General features: G+C 33.9%; 2 protein-coding genes and 1 long non-coding RNA gene across 7 annotated transcripts in view; 1 reads left to right on the top strand and 2 right to left on the bottom strand.

Annotated features, from left to right (window-relative positions):
* LOC106069810 (lysosome membrane protein 2-like) overlaps positions 1 to 796 on the bottom strand; it is a 20,590-nt gene extending 19,794 nt beyond the window's left edge. For 2 of the 5 annotated variants that reach the window (XM_056035721.1, XM_056035725.1), the window contains exon 1: positions 234 to 416. The gene's annotated coding sequence lies outside the window, so the exon portion shown is untranslated. The other 3 variants (XM_056035722.1, XM_056035723.1, XM_056035724.1) reach the window with 3 other exon arrangements.
* LOC129927297 (uncharacterized) lies at positions 686 to 17,969 on the top strand. Its single transcript, XR_008778960.1, has 3 exons — positions 686 to 770; positions 9,873 to 9,965; positions 17,244 to 17,969. It is a non-coding gene; the product is annotated as an uncharacterized LOC129927297 (long non-coding RNA).
* Positions 2,271 to 15,396, bottom strand: LOC106062746 (lysosome membrane protein 2-like). The gene is made up of 13 exons (XM_056035727.1): positions 15,234 to 15,396; positions 14,261 to 14,418; positions 13,449 to 13,590; positions 12,034 to 12,234; positions 10,799 to 10,890; positions 10,551 to 10,600; positions 9,882 to 9,951; positions 8,648 to 8,832; positions 7,712 to 7,842; positions 7,094 to 7,167; positions 6,430 to 6,481; positions 4,323 to 4,493; positions 2,271 to 3,337 (listed from the first exon to the last, which is right to left on the bottom strand). The coding sequence occupies exons 1-13, from the start codon at positions 15,348 to 15,350 to the stop codon at positions 3,209 to 3,211; spliced, it is 1,572 nt and encodes a 523-aa protein (XP_055891702.1). The 5' UTR covers positions 15,351 to 15,396; the 3' UTR covers positions 2,271 to 3,208.
* Positions 17,970 to 19,397: the final 1,428 nt, after the last annotated feature.

A 19,397-nucleotide genomic window follows, 5' to 3' on the forward strand; every position in this document is an offset into this window, starting at 1 on the left:
TTTTGACTGACTATTTTACTCAAGAAACCTAGAACAGAATTTCTTAAATATTAAAATTAAAAAAACAATACTCTCAGAATTTCATGAAGCCAATACCTTTCTACTTAGAATGTTGAAATAAATACTTTGAATAAACTTTTGTATTTTGAACACTCCACAATTTATCTTTAATTTTTTCCAAGCTCTAAACTCACAATGACACTACATAAATGTTGAATGCTTTGCTTACTTACCAGATTGAACTGGAGAATCAATGTCAAACATCACTAATTATAATAGATCTAATCTCACTATCCATTTATCTAAGTTACTTTACTAAAAACCCACAAGCTGTTCTGTCCTATGAGCCTACATGTCCACATTTGTTGTTTACTATGATAGCACATGACCAATCCATTAGGGAAAAAAATGGGAAATAACTCAATGTCAGCCAGTGATAATGAGTTTAGGTTGCAATGTGTAGACAAGTAGTGTGTCATAGTAGACAACAGGAAAACACTATCTAATCTAATTTAATTAGAACACACCAACTGTGTTGGGCTTGTTACTAACAAATACTGGGATCTAGTTGTCTGCTTAAACCAAGCTTTTAAAGTCTTAGTGTTTAAAATAATGTAATAGGCTACAATTATTCAGATACTTACTGTTTTTAAAGACAGTAACTAGTGACTCAATCAAGATTGTCCTAAATTGAATGAACTTGTTTAGTACCTGCTTCATTGTAAGCCACTCTTCATTTCTTTACCAGAGATAACAATTTCTTTATCAAGGTAAAGGATACTTACAAAGCTTGAAGAGTGGTTAGATTAAAAACTTTGACCTACATTGACTGTTGTACTTTATGAACAGGTAACACTGTGGCCACTATTGTTCCACAACTCTAGCCTGACATTAGTCCTCAATAGTGAATGAGTTGAGACCCCTGTTGTGGAGACATGCTGCTGGACACAAGTTATTGTACTTAAAGGACATAAAAATGTTAAGAACTTCATCGTGAGTCTTAAATGCTTTAGGATAAGAAGTGCACAAGAAAGATTTATCCAGTTAAATTCTTGGCTAAAAACATTTAGACCTTCTTGTTTAATTCAAAACAATTTAAGACTAGTTTTCCTTTTTTTTATGTTTTAAGTCAATTACATTCCAAAAGCATTTTGTGCTTGTTAATGACACCATTAAAATGGAAATTATTATCAACATAAAAAACACTGAGGCATAAACAGACAGAACAATTTTCATAACAATATCTTTGTTAAACTTAAAAAAAAAAAAGGCTAAAAACTTATAGACCTTCCTGTTTAATTCAAAACAATTTAAGACTAGTTTTCCTTTTCTATGTTTTAAGTCAATTACATTCCAAAAGCATTTTGTGCTTGTTAATGACACCATTAAAATGAAAATATAACATAAAAAACACTGAGGCATAAACAGACAGGACAATTTTCATAACAATATCTTTGTTAAACTAAAAAAAAAAAAAAAAAAAAAAAAAAAAAGGTAAAGTACCCCTTTCAGACCTTGCGATCAAAGAGGCATCATCTGTTTCTGTGGCCCATAGTTAACCAGGGCGCCATGTGGCCAGCACAATGACCAACCACCTTTACATTTCCCCAACTAATGTCAGGTACCCATTAGAGCTGGGGGAACTCTGAGGCACCCTAAATATCCTGAAATTAAAAAAAGCCAGGATTCAAACCCTGTATAGCCCGGTTCGTAAGCCAAGCACTTTACAACTCAGTCACCACACCTATATTGTTAAACTAAAAGATACCCGATTGATCTAAAGTAGTTGATCTTTGAGAGCTAGATTAAACCAAAATATTATTTATCTTGTAACTATATAAGTTAAAATAATAAAAAATAAGCGATATATAATAAAAACATAAAGGCAAATTTCTCCTTTATGTCTTTCCAGTGAGTATAAACTACCAATATCTTCTATTACAGTCCAGCTTATTTCTACATGAGATGATGTACAAAAACATCTACCTATTTATACAAAAACATCTACATATTTATTCAACTCTTTTACTGAATGCAAAACACATTTGAGTCAAGTGCAGGAATACCTGCTTAAGCATATTCAAAATACAAAGAATGATTTGAGCCAAAAGCATGCAAATCTACTGAATGCATTTTCAAAAAAAGCAGAATTTAATTTTAAGATAATTATGCATAAACAAAAGCATGATGGTCAAACCAGCGTTTTCTCTGTGTGGCCAATAAGCTATTAATTTTATTTTTCCCCCCAAAGAAATACATGAACTGTAAAATCATTAGAGGTGTTTTCCAAATCACCAAAATGTTTCCAGTTTCCAGCCATGAAGAGTTTGCAAGCTAATGAGAGGAACTGTAAATAAAAGTGTTATAAATCTAATAGTAGTCTATTTAATCTTTTTTTTAAACTCAGACTTCTGAATCTACATTACTCAAGAAAAAATAGAAATAATAATAAGAAAACATTTAATTACTTTTTAATGATTTATATAACATGTCAGTCACTCCAGCCACAGGCAGCTAGCATTAAAACAAATGAAAGCATACAATATGTCAACTAAAATCATAAATGAGCTCACTACATACCAATATATGCACATGAGTCATAAATATGTATCTAGACAGTTATATTACATAAATTAATCATGGTTATAAATATTATTATGCTTCTTTTAAATGCATTTATCAGAATGATCCATTATTAAATCTTGTCTAAAATCTTGAAAAGGAAGTCTATTTCTTTTGACCTAGAAACAATGGAAAAGTACAATTCTATTTTGGACCACTAAAAGTGACCCAATGTCTTCAAAAAGGAGAAAAGTAGTGATTGAATTGGCCAAATGTGTCAAGGACACTCAAGAAATGTGTGTGTCAAAAGGTCCTTCTGATTATGTGTTGTGGAAATGTAGTGAAAAAAAAAAATCCCCCTCCCCCAATGCATCCCCCCAACACTGAATGGAGATTAATGTGACAAAGAGATAATGTTGAGATGTTAGTCATTTTTTTTTTAAACATTCTAAGTCTGTAACCAAACAAATACTGAATATTAAGAAAAACTTCCATGGATATTAATAATGATGAAATATGAACAAAATTTTGTTATAAAATATATAAAAATACACATAATTGAATTTTTGTTTGAAAAGGTGTCCTCTATCTTGAATAAACCAAACAATTTAAAATGTTTTGATCTCCAGTTTGTTTTACGTGCTGATCATGTGGTCAATCTCTGATAGCCATCACTCAAGACTTTTACCTTGTTATAGGTAATGCTACTAGTTTTGAGACAGGGCGTTGATGGGTCCTCATGGTGAATATTATCCTTTTTTCCATGGTGACATATCTAAGAAGAGATCAAACCATTGTGCAGGCCAATAGTGGAAAATGTAAATATTAATCACTTAAATTGTATATGCGAGTTCTGAAAAGATTTTAATTTTAAATAAATGAAAAGGAAAGGCTGTAGAGCTTGCTAAAGAAAAATTAATGTTATACATATTTAGTCAATTATTTTAAAAAAGTAAAGTTTCCCCTTTCTGACCTTACAATCTATAGGATAGATGATGTTAAGGTCATCTGTTTCTGTTTCTTTGGCCAATAGTTAACGAGCATGGTGTCAAGTGATCAGCATAACAACCAACCCCCTTTACTTTCCCCAAACTAAAGTCAGGAACCCATAAAAGCTGAGTGGACTCAGGGGCGCCCTAACATTGACAAAATTAAAAATCACAGTCTTCACAGTTTTTTAGCCAAGCACATAACCACTTGGGAGGCGCGGTGGCTGAGCAATAAAGCGCTTGGCTTCCGAACCGGGGTTCGAATCCTGGTGAAGACTGGGCTTTTTAATTTCGGGATCTTCGGGCGCCTCTGAGTCCACCCAGCTCTAATGGGTACCTGACATTAGTTAGGGAAAAGTAAAGGCGGTTGGTCGTTGTGCTGGCCACATGACACCCTTGTTAACCATAGTCCACAGAAACAGATGAACTTTACATCATCTGCCCTGTAGACCACAAGGTCTGAAAGGGGAACTTTACTTTTTTTTTTTTTTTTTACATAACCACTCAGCAACCGCGTCCCAAGTCAATTATTTAAAAAATTTAAAAATGACAACTAGAAATATTAATAAAATTTAAAAAGAAAAAAGATTAATTACTTATGTAATTAAGAACAAAGAGACTAGGTCAGTACCGTTACTTGTAAATTAATGAGAAAAAAAAATATTTGAACCAAATGAAGAGATTAACACTTGTAGTCACTCTGGTAATTTTATTAAAGAAAAGAAAGGATTGATACTTGCAAATGTGTGAACAGATAGGTTCAATACTTACAAATGAGTCCAAGACCCAAACAGCTACAGTTAAGAGAATAAGGAAACTACTTAGAGACATGAGTAGGTATTTAATCATCAAGAGTTTCTCTTTCAACTTCTCAGCTTTCTCTATGGGAGTAAAGAGTGATTCTGTCAACATGCCAGCATGGATCTCATTTATAGCAGTTTTCTGAGAAATCAAAAGAATAGTTTTATAAAAAAAAAAAATACAAGCAAAACATTATTGATGGTATTAAAATAAAAAATTCAAGCCAAACAAGATGGCTGTCTTATCATGTAAATGTGCGATGGAGTGTAGTCTATTTAGTTAAGAGTTAGAGCCCTGCTGTCATATGGGAGGTTTAGGCTAAGGTGTAATAATCTTCATTTCTTCTGAAACATGAAACTTATACAACTTCATGTATTCCTGCATTGTATTAATACTGAATTCACCTGAATTGATGTTTATTATATTGTCCCAAACAATTAAGTCGTGTTATGTTAATCAGTTCACTTAGCTCAAAGTCAAACAAATATAATTTTAAAACTTATATATATATATATATAAAGTTGTCCCCAGCAATTTAAACATTAAATAACACAGGGTATCTACAACTCATTCATTTCACTTGACCAACTGTGACACAAGTTCTGACAGGACAAAAAAAAAAGACCATTACTTTCCCTTACAGTTGCTAATTAAAATATGGGATGTGTGTCTGAGAGGCAAAAATTGCTAGGCTACCTACCAAGGGGGATCAAGTTTGAATCCAGAATTGAGCTGATCTATATTTGATGAACGCTTGAAAGCAGCACAGAAACCTTCTCCCAGATCTCCCCCACTCCCAGGTCCACACAAGAGATTGGATTATAGTGCACTGAGCATGAAAGTTTGAATCCAGAATTGAGCTGATCTATATTTGTTGAACACTTGAAAGCAGCACAGAAACCTTCTCCCAGATCTCCCCCACCCCTCCCAGGTCCACACAAGAGATTGGATTATAGTGCACTGAGCATGAAAGTTTGAATCCAGAATTGAGCTGACCTATATTTGATGAACGCTTGAAAGCAGCACAGAAACCTTCTCCCAGATCTCCCCCCACCCCTCCCAGGTCCATATAAGAGATTGGATTATAGTGCACTGAGCATGAAAGTTTGAATCCAGAATTGAGCTGATCTATATTTGTTGAACACTTGAAAGCAGCACAGAAACCTTCTCCCAGATCTCCCCCACCCCTCCCAGGTCCATATAAGAGATTGGATTATAGTGCACTGAGCATGAAAGTTTGAATCCAGAATTGAGCTGATCTATATTTGTTGAACACTTGAAAGCAGCACAGAAACCTTCTCCCAGATCTCCCCCACCCCTCCCAGGTCCACACAAGAGATTGGATTATAGTGCACTGAGCATGAAAGTTTGAATCCAGAATTGAGCTGACCTATATTTGATGAACGCTTGAAAGCAGCACAGAAACCTTCTCCCAGATCTCCCCCCACCCCTCCCAGGTCCACACAAGAGATTGGATTATAGTGCACTGAGCATGAAAGTTTGAATCCAGAATTGAGCTGACCTATATTTGATGAACGCTTGAAAGCAGCACAGAAACCTTCTCCCAGATCTCCCCCACCCCTCCCAGGTCCACACAAGAGATTGGATTATAGTGCACTGAGCATGAAAGTTTGAATCCAGAATTGAGCTGACCTATATTTGATGAACACTTGAAAGCAGCACAGAAACCTTCTCCCAGATCTCCCCCACCCCTCCCAGGTCCACACAAGAGATTGGATTATAGTGCACTGAGCATGAAAGTTTGAATCCAGAATTGAGCTGACCTATATTTGATGAACGCTTGAAAGCAGCACAGAAACCTTCTCCCAGATCTCCCCCCACCCCTCCCAGGTCCATATAAGAGATTGTATTATAGTGCACTGAGCATGAAAGTTTGAATAGTTAAATTAAATTTTAGAAAAAAATCAAAGCTGTGATAAAAAAAAAAGGAGTAGAACCCACAGCACAGGATTTCTAGTTATGAAAAAACAAAGACGTCTAATTTATCTTTGACAGTCCCTGTCAGTAGTTACAACACTAATAATAAACCATTTATGTCTAAAATGCGCTGATCTACCTCATTCAGCCAGAAAATGGGGAAATAGCTTGTCTTAATGCCATCGGTCTGTCTAGAAAAATAAAACAAAAAACATTTCTTTTAAAGCACAACATTATACTAAATATTAGATATATACTGTAGAAGTAATAAAAAAAAAGATACTAATATCTAAAATCTCTTGTTCTTCCACATTGGTGTAGAAAGAAAGAAACTACTAACAAAAAAAAACCCAACTTTTTTACATTAAATAATTATATTCTAGTTTAATTAATTATTTGTTTGATATTAAATAAGGGAAATAGCTTCTACATTACTGAGAGATACAGTTGTAAGTGAGGATTTCTTTTCCTTAGATAAGCTTTATTTTTTTTAAAAAGGATTTTAAAATATTTTGCTTGTTATCTATATTGTTTTCATTTTCTCACAGAAAGTGGAAAATTATACAATTACAACACATCAGAACACAGCACACTAGGGCATGGACAGATCACAGAGAGGTTAAGTAGCAAATCTAAGCAAACCCACAAAATAAGGTTTCATCATTCTCAATGAAAAGTTAAAAAAGAAAAGCTAAAAAAAGATAAAAAACCAACAGCATTGTAATTTTGCTGTTGGCTTAAAAGTCACTAATTAATGAAAAAAATTCAATGTAAAACAGAGGGCTAATAACCCTGCAACTTACTTAAAGTCTGATACTTGCTCTGTAAAGATATTGATCTGTAGTTTCTTTGAGGTTTGTAAAAAAAATCCAGTCCACTTGACAGAATAATAAACACAATAGAAAACTGTTGCATGCTTCTATTATTATGCAAATCTAAATGTTAATCTAGTTATTTATGTTAATTAGAGCTGGCTAATTTAGGTAAGCCAATTTATTCTTAAATAGAATTTAAAAAAATAATTCTTTTATAAATTCCTATATCTTTGAAGATTTTTAAAATCTTTATATATTTTATGTGTTTTTATTTTGCAAGTAAGTATAGATATGTGGAGGTTGCAGTGGCTGAGTGGTTAAGCACTTGGCTTCCAAACCTGGGGTCCTAAGTTCAAGTCTTGGTGAAGCCTGGGATTTTAAATAAGTTTATTTTCTTTTTTTTTCTTCAATTGAATATTCCTAAACATAGGATGAAGGTACAACTGTTGTCATAAAAAAAAGTTAAACAGAAATTTACTTTTTATAGTCAGCACAACTACTCTATTTGATTTTCAAATGTCACAAGATGAAAGCTTGTTTTGTTTCACTGGAAGTAACTATTAATTAATATAATGACAAATACAGCAGCTTAACTCTAGGTCTTACAGGCTCAATATCAACATAAGAAGTATGTTCAGCCTCATTAGGATTTAGACCCACAACACTGTCAATGGTTTTAGGTGTAGCATACAGGAAGTGCGGCAAGGACTCTATTACAGGCATCGAAAAACCATTACCTGAAATGTAAATACTTTCCATCAGCTTGTTAGTCGAGTATTATCTGTACATTTTTTTGGCTTTTTTTTTTTTTTTTTTTTGGGGGGGGGAAATCTATCCATATTTAATCTTACAATAAAAAAATATATTGTTACAAAAGTATGTAAAGATGTTGCCACACATGAAATCTATCTTTAGTGATAATTGCAAAAAAAAAAAGAATAAAACAAGCAAAAGAAAAAAAGTTTATCTAAGGGAAAGAAGTGCCGATGACTGCCATTTATCTGAAAATGGCAGGGTTTAGTGCCCTTTCTGCTCTAGAAAACAAAATGAATTAATTACCTCTAATTGATAAACTAATTGGTTAATGTTTGGATTGATTCATGTTTTGTCATGAATAATTATGTGCAAAATTTAAATTTTATCTGAGCATGGCAATTGGGAGAAAATGGTGACAAAATGTAAAAAGGATTAAATCCATATAAACATCCACATCTCTTATTAATTAACAATTATTCACCTTCAATATCAAACAAAGTCATTAATCACTAATAATTTATTTAAAAATTGGTTAATTTTTTTTTATTGATTCATGTTTTGTCATCTACAATGAAAAATGGTGCAAAGTTACAACTTGATCTGAGAATTGGAAGTGGGAGAAAAAAACAGATAAACAGAGTGATTTAGATAAACAGAGTGATTTAGATAAACAGAGTGACTTTATTAAATCTCTGAAGAAGTAATTTTTTAAAATAACGACATGCATTGTCTGTAACTACTCTTTATTTTGAAGTAGAAGTCAATCAAGAATTGTACTTGAATTACCTGACCTCGGACAGTTGGTTACGTTCAACAGACCACTTGGCAGGCAATGAGTTTGCGGAACACAAAAACCAAGGTTGTCTCTATTATGAACGGCATTCAGGAAGTCAAATTTTTTATATTCGAATCGACGAAGATTGATGTTTTGACATATTGTGACTTTCTTTGTGTAATAGAATCTTTCTGACCTTTCAAAATGGAACAAAAATAATGTTTAGCCACTTTTTCTTTTTATAGTCAGCTATTTCTTTTTAAGAATTATAAAAAAAAAAACAACTTTTTTTTTGTTGCAATGCAATACTTTTTAGATATTCTGTCAGCACTAGGTAATAAGAACTTATAGGGATGCAAGATCAATGTGTTTGTAAAAAACGTTACATGTACTGGTATTACATAAGATTAACATCATATACATGCACAGAATAATTTGTGATTTTATCAAAAATACATACAATATAAAGAAAATAATAGTTTAACCATTTTTAAAGCTAAATATAAACAAAATCTGAGAGATTATCTTACAAATAGTGAGGTTTGATGTTTGTTAAATGTTTGTTTGTTTTGGTTGTAAAATGTTTTACATGTTTCGGATGTTCCTTCAGAGTTGAAGATAGTTTACTTCCTAGTCCAAACCTCCCGCAGGACGACGGGGGATGGTAGCGGGCAGGGTTTGAACCCTCGACAAATCCGAACAACAGTCCAGCGCACAAACCTCACGACCAGGCAGCCATACTAAAGTGTAGAGAGCTTTATATTTATGGGAAAGGTCCTTATGCCACAAGTAAAAACAAGTGTATAAGGAACATAGGGCCTATACTGGAATCAAACAAAGTATCTCAGAATGTTTGTGAAATGTTCACAAGAGAACAGTTTGTCCCTTGACTAACAGGCCAGTGAATTATAATTATAGCTTTTTATAGCACTACTTTCATAACATTCTCAGAACGCTACAGTCCAATCTCATTTGTGGACCAGTGGGGGGGGGGGGGGGGAAGGGGTATCTGGGAGAAGGTTTTCCGTGCTGCCTTTAAGTGTAAGTAAACACAACAACTCTGCTCAAGTCGGGTGTCAAACCTCAAGCCCCCTTTATATTTAGCCAAGCCAAGCCAAGTTCAAGTGTACCTAGCCTCTCGACCACACTTCCCACATTTAAAATGTTTAAGCAAGTTCAAGTATCAATGTTTTATTTTAAACATTCTTGATTTACATTATATTATATTTCTTTCAGGACACTGACCTGCATATGTCAGAATTAAACATGGAAACTTCTTGCTTGTTTGGGTTAGCTGGAGGACTCCACAGACCATCTGGCAATTAGAAGGTTGACATGTTTGTAAAATGTTTTACATAATTCGGATGTTCCTTCAGAGTTGAAGATAGTTTACTTCCTAGTCCAAACCTCCCGCAGGACGACGGGGGATGGGAGCGGGCAGGGTTTGAACCCTCGACCGTCGATAAATCCGAACGACAGTCCAGCGAGCAAACCGCACGACCAGGCAGCCACCCCGACCAGATAGTTCAGATATATCAAGTGACATGTAAATCATATTCCTAATTAGAGAGTTTTTATTTTGTTTATGACTCAAGTATAGCTGTGTTCAGATAATCAAAGAATTATTTTATTTTATAAAGAATAATGCTCCTATCAATTATTGTTTTTCCATTCAGAACACTTTAAGTTTGGAGCATTGCACCACCCAACACAAAAAGCTGGGGGGAAGGGGTTAAAATAGAGAGAACTTTTTTATAGATTTCACAAATTTTGAAAAAAAAATCTTCTTTTAGTTATTTTAAAATAAAACTTTTTTATAGATTTCACAAATTTTGGAAATAAATCTTCTTTTAGTTATTTTAAAATAAATATATGTACAGAAACATACAATACATATAAAAAAAGTGTGCCCACCTGTTCCATTGATCATATTAGCCCATGGTGTAGACCAAATATCAAGTGCACTGAGTACATGTTAGATAAAAGAAACTTATGTTATAATTGCTAATGGTAGATCTACTTCGTCATAAACACAAATAACTTGCTTCAATAGAATTGAAGATATTTAGAAGAAAATGACAATGTTTTGAAACCATGTTTTTTTTTAAGGCTAAGGACTTCTTAATCCAAGACAAACTATACAGTATTATAAATGCTAAAACCTTTGTCCATTATATCTGGTTATCAGTCCCAGCAATTGAATGTCAGTAGCTCCAGTGTATATTGTGTAGACACCATCATCTGAGTAATTTCTCTGTTATAAATGAAAAACAATGACTTTGAGTGAGATTGAGGGCAAAAGGATAGGGGTAAGAAGAAATCCTAATTCAAAGACCACAGCATTAAACATCTACAGTTCCTCTGATATTATAAGCAATTTGACACAATCTAAGCACCCTCAAACTATGAATACCATTGAGAATACTACTGCACAGTACATCTTCAGCATATCTGTGACTGCTAAGTCACAAGCTAGAGGATTAGAATACTGTGTTAATGCTCCAAGATCACTAACTTTTAATCAATTAATTGTCTTAGAGCCTAAGCATACATTGTACAGGATAGTTTCATTCATATTGGATACATTTTATTTTCTTAAATGAACTGTTAATAATCTAGGCCCAACACATTTACCAACAGAAGAGAACGTATGATCACTCAGCTACAGATTGCTGTTTACAATAAGCAGCAGGCTTTGTAAAGAATTTTTAATCATCATCATCATCATCTGTCTCTTGACTTTTAATATAAACATGTTTCAGTTCAAGTTTCCAGACTTGGTGAACACTGGGATTTTGAATTTCAGGATTTTTAGCGTGCGCCTGAGTCCACCCAACTCTTAAGGGTTACCTTACTTTGGTTGGGGGAAAGTAAAGGTGGTAGGTCATTACTCTGGCCACTTGACACCCAGCTCACTAATTGTTGGCCAAAGAAACAGATGACCTTGACATCATCGGCCCTATAGATCACAAGGTCTGAAAGGGGAACTTTACTTTTTCTTTTCTAAATGAGCTGGTGACGAAAAGGTAGCCTAGTGTGTGAATAGCAGGCATATGTGAAACACGCCAGCGTGATGAGGAATGGCTAAAAACAAGCCAGCGTGATGAGGAATGGCTAAAAACAAGCCAGCGTGATGAGGAATGGCTAAGTCCAGTTGAGTTCAGTACAGCACAACATATTACTCTGATTCTCTACAATGAAGTGATAGTACAGAGTTTCAAGCTGCTAATTGTTCAGTGTTTGGTTAAAGTTAATAAAGTACCATACAATTTGAGGCATTAAGTTCTAGAGTTAGTTGTTTCATATTGTCCAGTGTTAAAAGAAAGCCAGACAGAGAGATGTTACCAGGCAATTAAGCTGAACGTTGGTATTGTTGATATTGTATGATAAATGTTACCTGTGTATAATATCCTATAAAAGTCTTGTCTAAGAAAAAGCGTCTCAAGAATTTTATCCTGATAAGGGCAGGGTCATCATAACCCCACAACAGTTCCTTGACTGGCCTGGTCATAAACATTTCTTCATTTGTCACATTCAAGAGGTTAGAAAAATATTTCTTGATGTCTGATGGCATCCATTTCATTTTCTGAGCAATCAGCTGATAATATAAAAAGTATATTACTTTTACTTTGATATGGAAATAAATAAATAAATAATAAAACAAAGTTTTAACAAAATACTTAGAACCTAAAAAAAAAGCTATAAAGTCAGATGAACTCCTTTGTTGTAAAGGGTGCTTAAAATTAATTCAGCCCCTATTCTTTCTTCCATTCCAAATTTCAAGCAAATATAACCCGTAACAAGTCAAAATTAATCTTTGAGCACCCAAAGAATAACTTGCAAGATCTACAGTCAATTGGAATCAGGTCAGACTGTCAGGAAATCAATAGATAGAAAGAAAACTAACCATCAGATGTGACATGAGGCTTGAAATAGACTCAGCCTCTATCAGTATTTGGTCCTTGCAGAGCCTGTATCAGTATTTAGTTTCTTGCAGAGCCTGTATCAGTATTTTGTTATATGTGTTTTAAACTACTGGCCAGAATTGCACAGTCCACAGCAGCATTCGCAAAGCTCTAAACAATTAGGAAAGAGAAAGACCTAGCCCTTGACACTAAAATCAGACTGATGGGCTCCCTGGTCATAGCCATATTGTTATGGGCTTGCAAATCTTGAAAGCTGACTGCAGAGCTAGAGAGAAGGATCCTTGCAATGGAATTAAGATGCTACAGAAAGTGATGGGAAGACAACATAAAGTAATGGACGGGCCTGATATTGAGGGAAATTCTGTCAAGGCAAAAGACAGAAAGGAATAGAGAAGGAAAGTCAACAGATCTTGTGTGGTGTCCCAATGGTCCAACAGACTAAGGGTAGTGGAAGGTTCTTGTTTGTGCACGTATAAACTTTTTGTTTATAATTTTTATACACTTAAAAGACCTGGTGTCAGTTGGACACTTCATGACTTTTCACATATGATTATTTAAAAAAGGACACTATTCATATTACATCTTGTGTTCATTGTTCTCTAATTAGTAATTATCTTCCTGCGGGGTGCCAAGTCTACTTAAGCATAATTTTTTAAAATAGAAATAGATCACTATCTTCATTCAACTATCACTTAGTAAAATAGCATATTCTATTGTATTTGTTTATCTAAATTCAGTTTAAGAACAAATTCCGAGATTGAGTTTAAACATTAGTATGGTAGATACTAGCCCCATATAGCTTCACTATAATTAATAAAGCAGATGAAAAAACAACAACTATAAAACAAACATACAGCAACAAAAGAAAGTTCTGTAACAGACTTACAGCAACTACTGGATTGATGGTGGTAATCAAATCTGTTTCATTTCCAGCAGACATTTCTGGATCAAATGTATATTTACGTATCTGTCTATAGCTGATGGTTCCATTCTGGTTCCATGTAATATTGACCTTCAATCTTCTCTCTCTATACAAATACATTTGGAATGCACATTAATATGAGAGACTCTTTTAATCATCAACAAAAAAAGAAGAACAATAACAATTAGAAAAGAAAACTATTAATTTTGAAGTTTTATAAGAATTTGTGTTTTAGAAAAAAGATGATGTTTAATAATTCATGTTTTAAATAATAACTTAAAACCCCCACAGATACATTAAAGTGAGTGGTCCTGTTCCAGTTAGAATAGACGGGCATGCCATTGAAAGAGGTTCTATCCAGGTAAAAGACAGGAATGGAGAAAGATGATTGGCAAATCTTGCATGGTGCCCCAATGGTCCAACAGACTATTTAATAGGTGGTGGTGAAACTTAGTAATTTATTAAAATCCAGTCGTATTTTCATATTGAATATTAGAATATTGCTATCAGTTAAGGTAGCCACTTGCTACTAGTTCTTCTGATGTGTTGGTTTGTATTTTTGTTTGTAAACTTTTTTGTTAGAGAGCTTGTTACTTAGAAACTTTCAATTTGCAGCTACTAACTTTATTGCTGAAATGATAAGCAAGGTCTAGGTCAATGCCTGCATAAATATAGATGAAGAATTTAAAGTTTTGAAATACATTTTTTTTCTTCAATGCAATGGAAATTTCTAAGCCTAGAATGTTCTGTTGACCAATTACTAATCTCAAATGTACCTGTAAGTGTAAGGACCAGTCTGTGTTAGAATAGGTTTTGATCCATTCATCACTTCCTCAGGATTCTCCACATTGAAGATGTAGAACTGGAGGAATATAGGCAATGGGATATCTTTCCACAAATCATATGTCATACTGTATTCGGCTAGCACCAGTAACTGAAACCAAATCCTCTATTACAAGCTTGTCCATCAAATAAAAAAAATTAAACCTTCAAATAACAGCGAAAAAAAAACAAAACAAAAAAAAAACAACAGAAAAGCTTACATCTAAAAATGTGTTGTTTTTTTTATACCAGCATGAGACATGAATGAAGGAAACCAATCTATTTAGTTGAAATTTTGTATATTTTCAGAATTTGTTTTTTTTTTACTATTTCTATAGCAAAAATTTCTGATACATTCTGACATTTTTTATTTGCCCTTAACTTCACTCAAAAATCACATACATTATGAAGTTCTTCTTCCTCGTTCTCATTGTTATGTTGGAGCGTTCAGAAGACTAGACCAATACATGAGATGAACTGCACAGTGGTTTCTCAATCAGGCAGCTGTCCATATAGTTTTCTTTCTATAGGGGTGTTTTGGGGCCAGCGTCTTATACAGGCCTCTTGGTAAAGAATGCAGTTGTCATGGACATGGTCAGCATTCTCTGGTGACACTCCACATGGTCAGATTTCACTATTTCCAATTTTTAGCTTCTGCAACATTCGGTTGTGTTCTGTTCTAAGGCGAAAGATTAGACATTGATCTTGTTGGGATAGTCTATAACAGGTGTAGTCTGTCTTGTGATTCAGGTGACAGCTTGTCCATTTCTCAATTAGTTTCTTCATTTATGAAGCTGTTCAAATGCATACAAATGAACACAACCTCATTGTAATGTGAAGTTTCAGATTTAAAACAAAAGATCTGTCAAATGTATAGCTTGTTATTTCACGATGACACTCTTAAGCAACATAGTTATATTACATTACCTTCTTAATAGCTTGATTTACAGGGTAACTGTAGTCTATCAATGGGACCATTGATCCCGCAATAGCAGCAAGCAGTATGAATGAGACCATACAAATCTTTATCTTCTTCTTGCACATATTAAAATGGCCTTGTGTTCATACAGAGAAATTGAAAACAAAATATTAAAATTATCTTACATTGTAAATTTGCATTTATATATACCCAGTATAGAGATACATCTTATATCTAACACTGGGCAGGGTTCGAATCCCATATGGGGGATGAAACTATGCCAAAAGCAGTCCTTTTTGGTGAGCTGAAAGGTGGTCGATGTAACAGAGGTGACCCATGGAAATGCTTTAAAGACCAGCATAGTCGCCAACTTGCTTTAACTGACATAGCAGAGAGCACCTGGCTGCAGGCAGCTTCAGAATGAGACAGCAGAAGATTACTTACAAAGGCAGCAGGATATACATTTTTGAGGTGAAAAGAAAATCAACTGCCAAGGATAACGTACATGTCAAAAAGATTATCTAAATTGATCACTGGCAGAAAATGGTTATGCCTGTGCTGCATGTGGCAAAATATGTAGGTTGCAGCAGGGGCTGTGTAGCCAAATACATTACATTCAGCAGATGTGACAGGTTTCTTCATTTTTAAACAAAGAAAAAGAAAAAAGTAATTTTTTGGGTCAAAACTGGCTTGTTAATGAAGTCTTTGTACTAAAAGTTTGTATAGTTGCCTTGTAAATATATATAATTTCTCAAAACAATGTACAATAAAATATTTCATATTTCATACATATATATATATATAATACATTGTTTTTGAGAAATTCTTAACAAGAACTGTGATACAAATCTTAAAAAGCCTTTTGTTAAAAACCTACTCACCACGTGTGGCATCAATACACCCAGCAGATCAATATTTTCCTCAATCCCGTTATGTGTGTTAGAAACAAAACCCAAGAAAAACATAATACTTAACAGGACAAGTGATGCAGCTGTAAAGGGATCTTTTTTTCTTGAGTATATTTCAAGATTTTAAAACAGAAACAAAACTGCTTCTTTAGTTCTGACTTAAATGCATCAAAAATATTTAAATGTATGCATAACCCAGATAACTAAATTTGCATAACAAGCATATAATAAACAAAGTCTTATGAATAAGTATTCTATAATATTATGTGTAAGTCAAAGTTCAATACACATTATAATTATGCTCATAAATATTCAAAAGCTGATGACTAGCTATCTACTCCATTCATTTAAAACTATATTTACAATAGCTTTATTTTTAGCAATGCCCACAGGGAAAAGCCTCTATGTTTTGTGCTATTTTTTTCCCCATTCTAACCCTAAATCTGAAAATCTAATTTCCACATTGGCTTTATCAAGTTCACATGGTGCAACAGCTACTTTTGGTGCTCTGAAAGTGAACCATTTTTATTTTTAAAATGTATGCAAATCATTTTTACATACACATAGTATTTTTTATTTATAGAATTGTTTTTATCTAACTCTAAATCTGAAAATCTAATTTCCACATTGGCGTTATCAAGTTCTATGTAGCTACTTTTGGTGCTCTGAAAGTGAACCATTTTATTTTTAAAATGTATGCAAATAATTTTTATTTATAGAATTGCTAAGTGTTCACCATGGCAATAATGGCACTGATTTTTTGTATTTTTTTGACATAAATACAAGGGCTGTGTGAAAGGTTTCTGACCTAGCAATGAAATGTGAAGTTTTTTCTTTAGAGTAATTTGCTACATAATAATAATAAAATTAAGGCTCATCTTCGAGTCCAAAGATTAATGAGGAATACAGTATATTCTGCAGCTACGCAGCCCCCGACTGCCACCTACATATTTTACCAAATCAGCAAAAGTCAAAACCATTTTCGGCCAGTAGTTGATATAGATTTTCTTTTTTATGTCTACATTTGTTCTATGCAGCGAATTTTCTTTTTGGTCTAAAATGTGTATTCTCTACATAATCTTCTTTTATATTTATGCACTTCTCACACAGATGCTTCCAGCACTCCTAGATAAGACCTTTCCTAAACTGACAGTTGAGCTCAGAGGACAGAGATCTGATGATATAGATTTTCTTTTTTATGTCTACATTTGTTCTATGCAGCGAATTTTCTTTTTGGTCTAAAATGTGTATTCTCTACATAATCTTCTTTTATATTTATGCACTTCTCACACAGATGCTTCCAGCACTCCTAGATAAGACCTTTCCTAAACTGACAGTTGAGCTCAGAGGACAGAGATCTGATGATATAGATTTTCTTTTTTATGTCTACATTTGTTCTATGCAGCGAATTTTCTTTTTGGTCTAAAATGTGTATTCTCTACATAATCTTCTTTTATATTTATGCACTTCTCACACAGATGCTTCCAGCACTCCTAGATAAGACCTTTCCTAAACTGACAGTTGAGCTCAGAGGACAGAGATCTGATGATATAGATTTTCTTTTTTATGTCTACATTTGTTCTATGCAGCGAATTTTCTTTTTGGTCTAAAATGTGTATTCTCTACATAATCTTCTTTTATATTTATGCACTTCTCACACAGATGCTTCCAGCACTCCTAGATAAGACCTTTCCTAAACTGACAGTTGAGCTCAGAGGACAGAGATCTGATGATAATGCCATCCTCTCTGTAAACAACTATTCTATGGAGAAGGTATCTATAGCACAGAATCCATAAAACAGGTTTACATTGTGAGACGTGTGTGCATGAGATAAAAGCTCCTTTTAATAATAATAATAATCTTTACTGTTGTCTTATTATATTTTCCATTGGTAATAGTCTTGTCTATGTTCAAATACTCTATAAATGTAGTCAATTAAAATTGTAATTTATACATCTTGTCTTATCCCACTTCAAATTAAAATGTTAAAAAAGTCAAAAGAACACATCAAAGTAATAAGAAAAAAAAAAATACATCAAGCACAAAAACAAAATGGCTGATTAATGGAGGAAAGAAAAAAAAATTTGCAGGAATGTAAGCAGACTATGGATAGGTGTGTTCCTACATTAGGAAACTTGTAGTGGTCAGTAGGACAAGTAAAGGTCATAGCTTCAAGTAAAAGTTACTTAGCAGATGGACCCAACTTCAGTCTACATCTCCATTTTCAATAAAAGTCCAGGATTCAAACCTAAACCTATGTGTCAGCAGATGGACGATAATTATTAGCCACCCAATATGACATACAAAAAACTACTGAAGCCTCTTGTTATCTACAAACTAATGAAGCCTCTTGTTATCTACAAACTACTGAAGCCTCTTGTTCTCTAGTTTCCACCCCAGGAAGTAGCAAGTATTGAAAAAAATATATATTAAAATTAGATATTGGTAAAATTAACACACTTAGAGGCCATTGAAGAGTAAAAATTAAAAGCTAAAACATAGAACATAAAACAGGTGACCTTTACATCATCTGTCTTATAGATCTAAAGGTCTGAAAGGGGAGATTTACTTTTTTTTTTTACCACATAGAACAGAAGTCAACAACTATCAGGATGAATTGTGAGGTGTAGAATGTACAAATCTTTCTTTTTTTTAAAGAATCTTTATAATTGAATAACATGAGAAAAGATAAATCCACAACTAATGAACCTGACTGCTACAATGTGAGAATATTGTAAAGTAAAGTAAAGTAAAGTGGGAAGCGTGGTCAAGAGGCTAAGTGCGCTTGAACTTGGCTTGTCTTGGCTACCTAGAAAGGGGCTCGAGGTTCGACACCCGACTCGGGCAGAGTTGCATTTACTGAGCGCCTAAAGGCAGCACGGAAAACCAACTCCTAGATACCCCCTCCCCCCCACCCTCCCCCCCACTGGTCCACAAATGAGATTGGACCAAAGCGCTCTGAGCATGCTATAAGCATGAAAGTAGCGCTATATAAAAGCTATAATAATAATATTATTGCTATGAATGTAAATCTGTTATACTACACACATGCACACCAGCCACACTCAACTTCTGAAACAGCCACCTGACTACATATTTGCAAAGGAAAGAAGCTAATATTTAAAAAAGGAGAAAAATCTGACCCAGGAAACTACAGACCAGTATCACTTACCAGTATCACATGTAAAATCCTAGAACACATAATATGTAGCAACATCATAAACCACTTAGACAAACATAATGTCCTCACACCATACCAAAAT

This window comes from Biomphalaria glabrata, chromosome 7, assembly GCF_947242115.1.
Source record: "Biomphalaria glabrata chromosome 7, xgBioGlab47.1, whole genome shotgun sequence".
Lineage (NCBI taxonomy): Eukaryota > Metazoa > Mollusca > Gastropoda > Planorbidae > Biomphalaria > Biomphalaria glabrata.

Excerpts from the sequence above, each read along its gene's own strand:
- LOC106062746 (XM_056035727.1), bottom strand. The coding sequence starts at position 15,350 with ATGTGCAAGAAGAAGATAAAGATTTGTATGGTCTCATTCATACTGCTT. Across the intron at positions 12,235-13,448 it reads CCATCAATCCAGTAGTTGCT|CTGATTGCTCAGAAAATGAA; the intron begins GTAAGTCTGTTA and ends TTATATTATCAG. Across the intron at positions 8,833-9,881 it reads TTTAATTCTGACATATGCAG|GTCAGAAAGATTCTATTACA; the intron begins GTCAGTGTCCTG and ends CCATTTTGAAAG.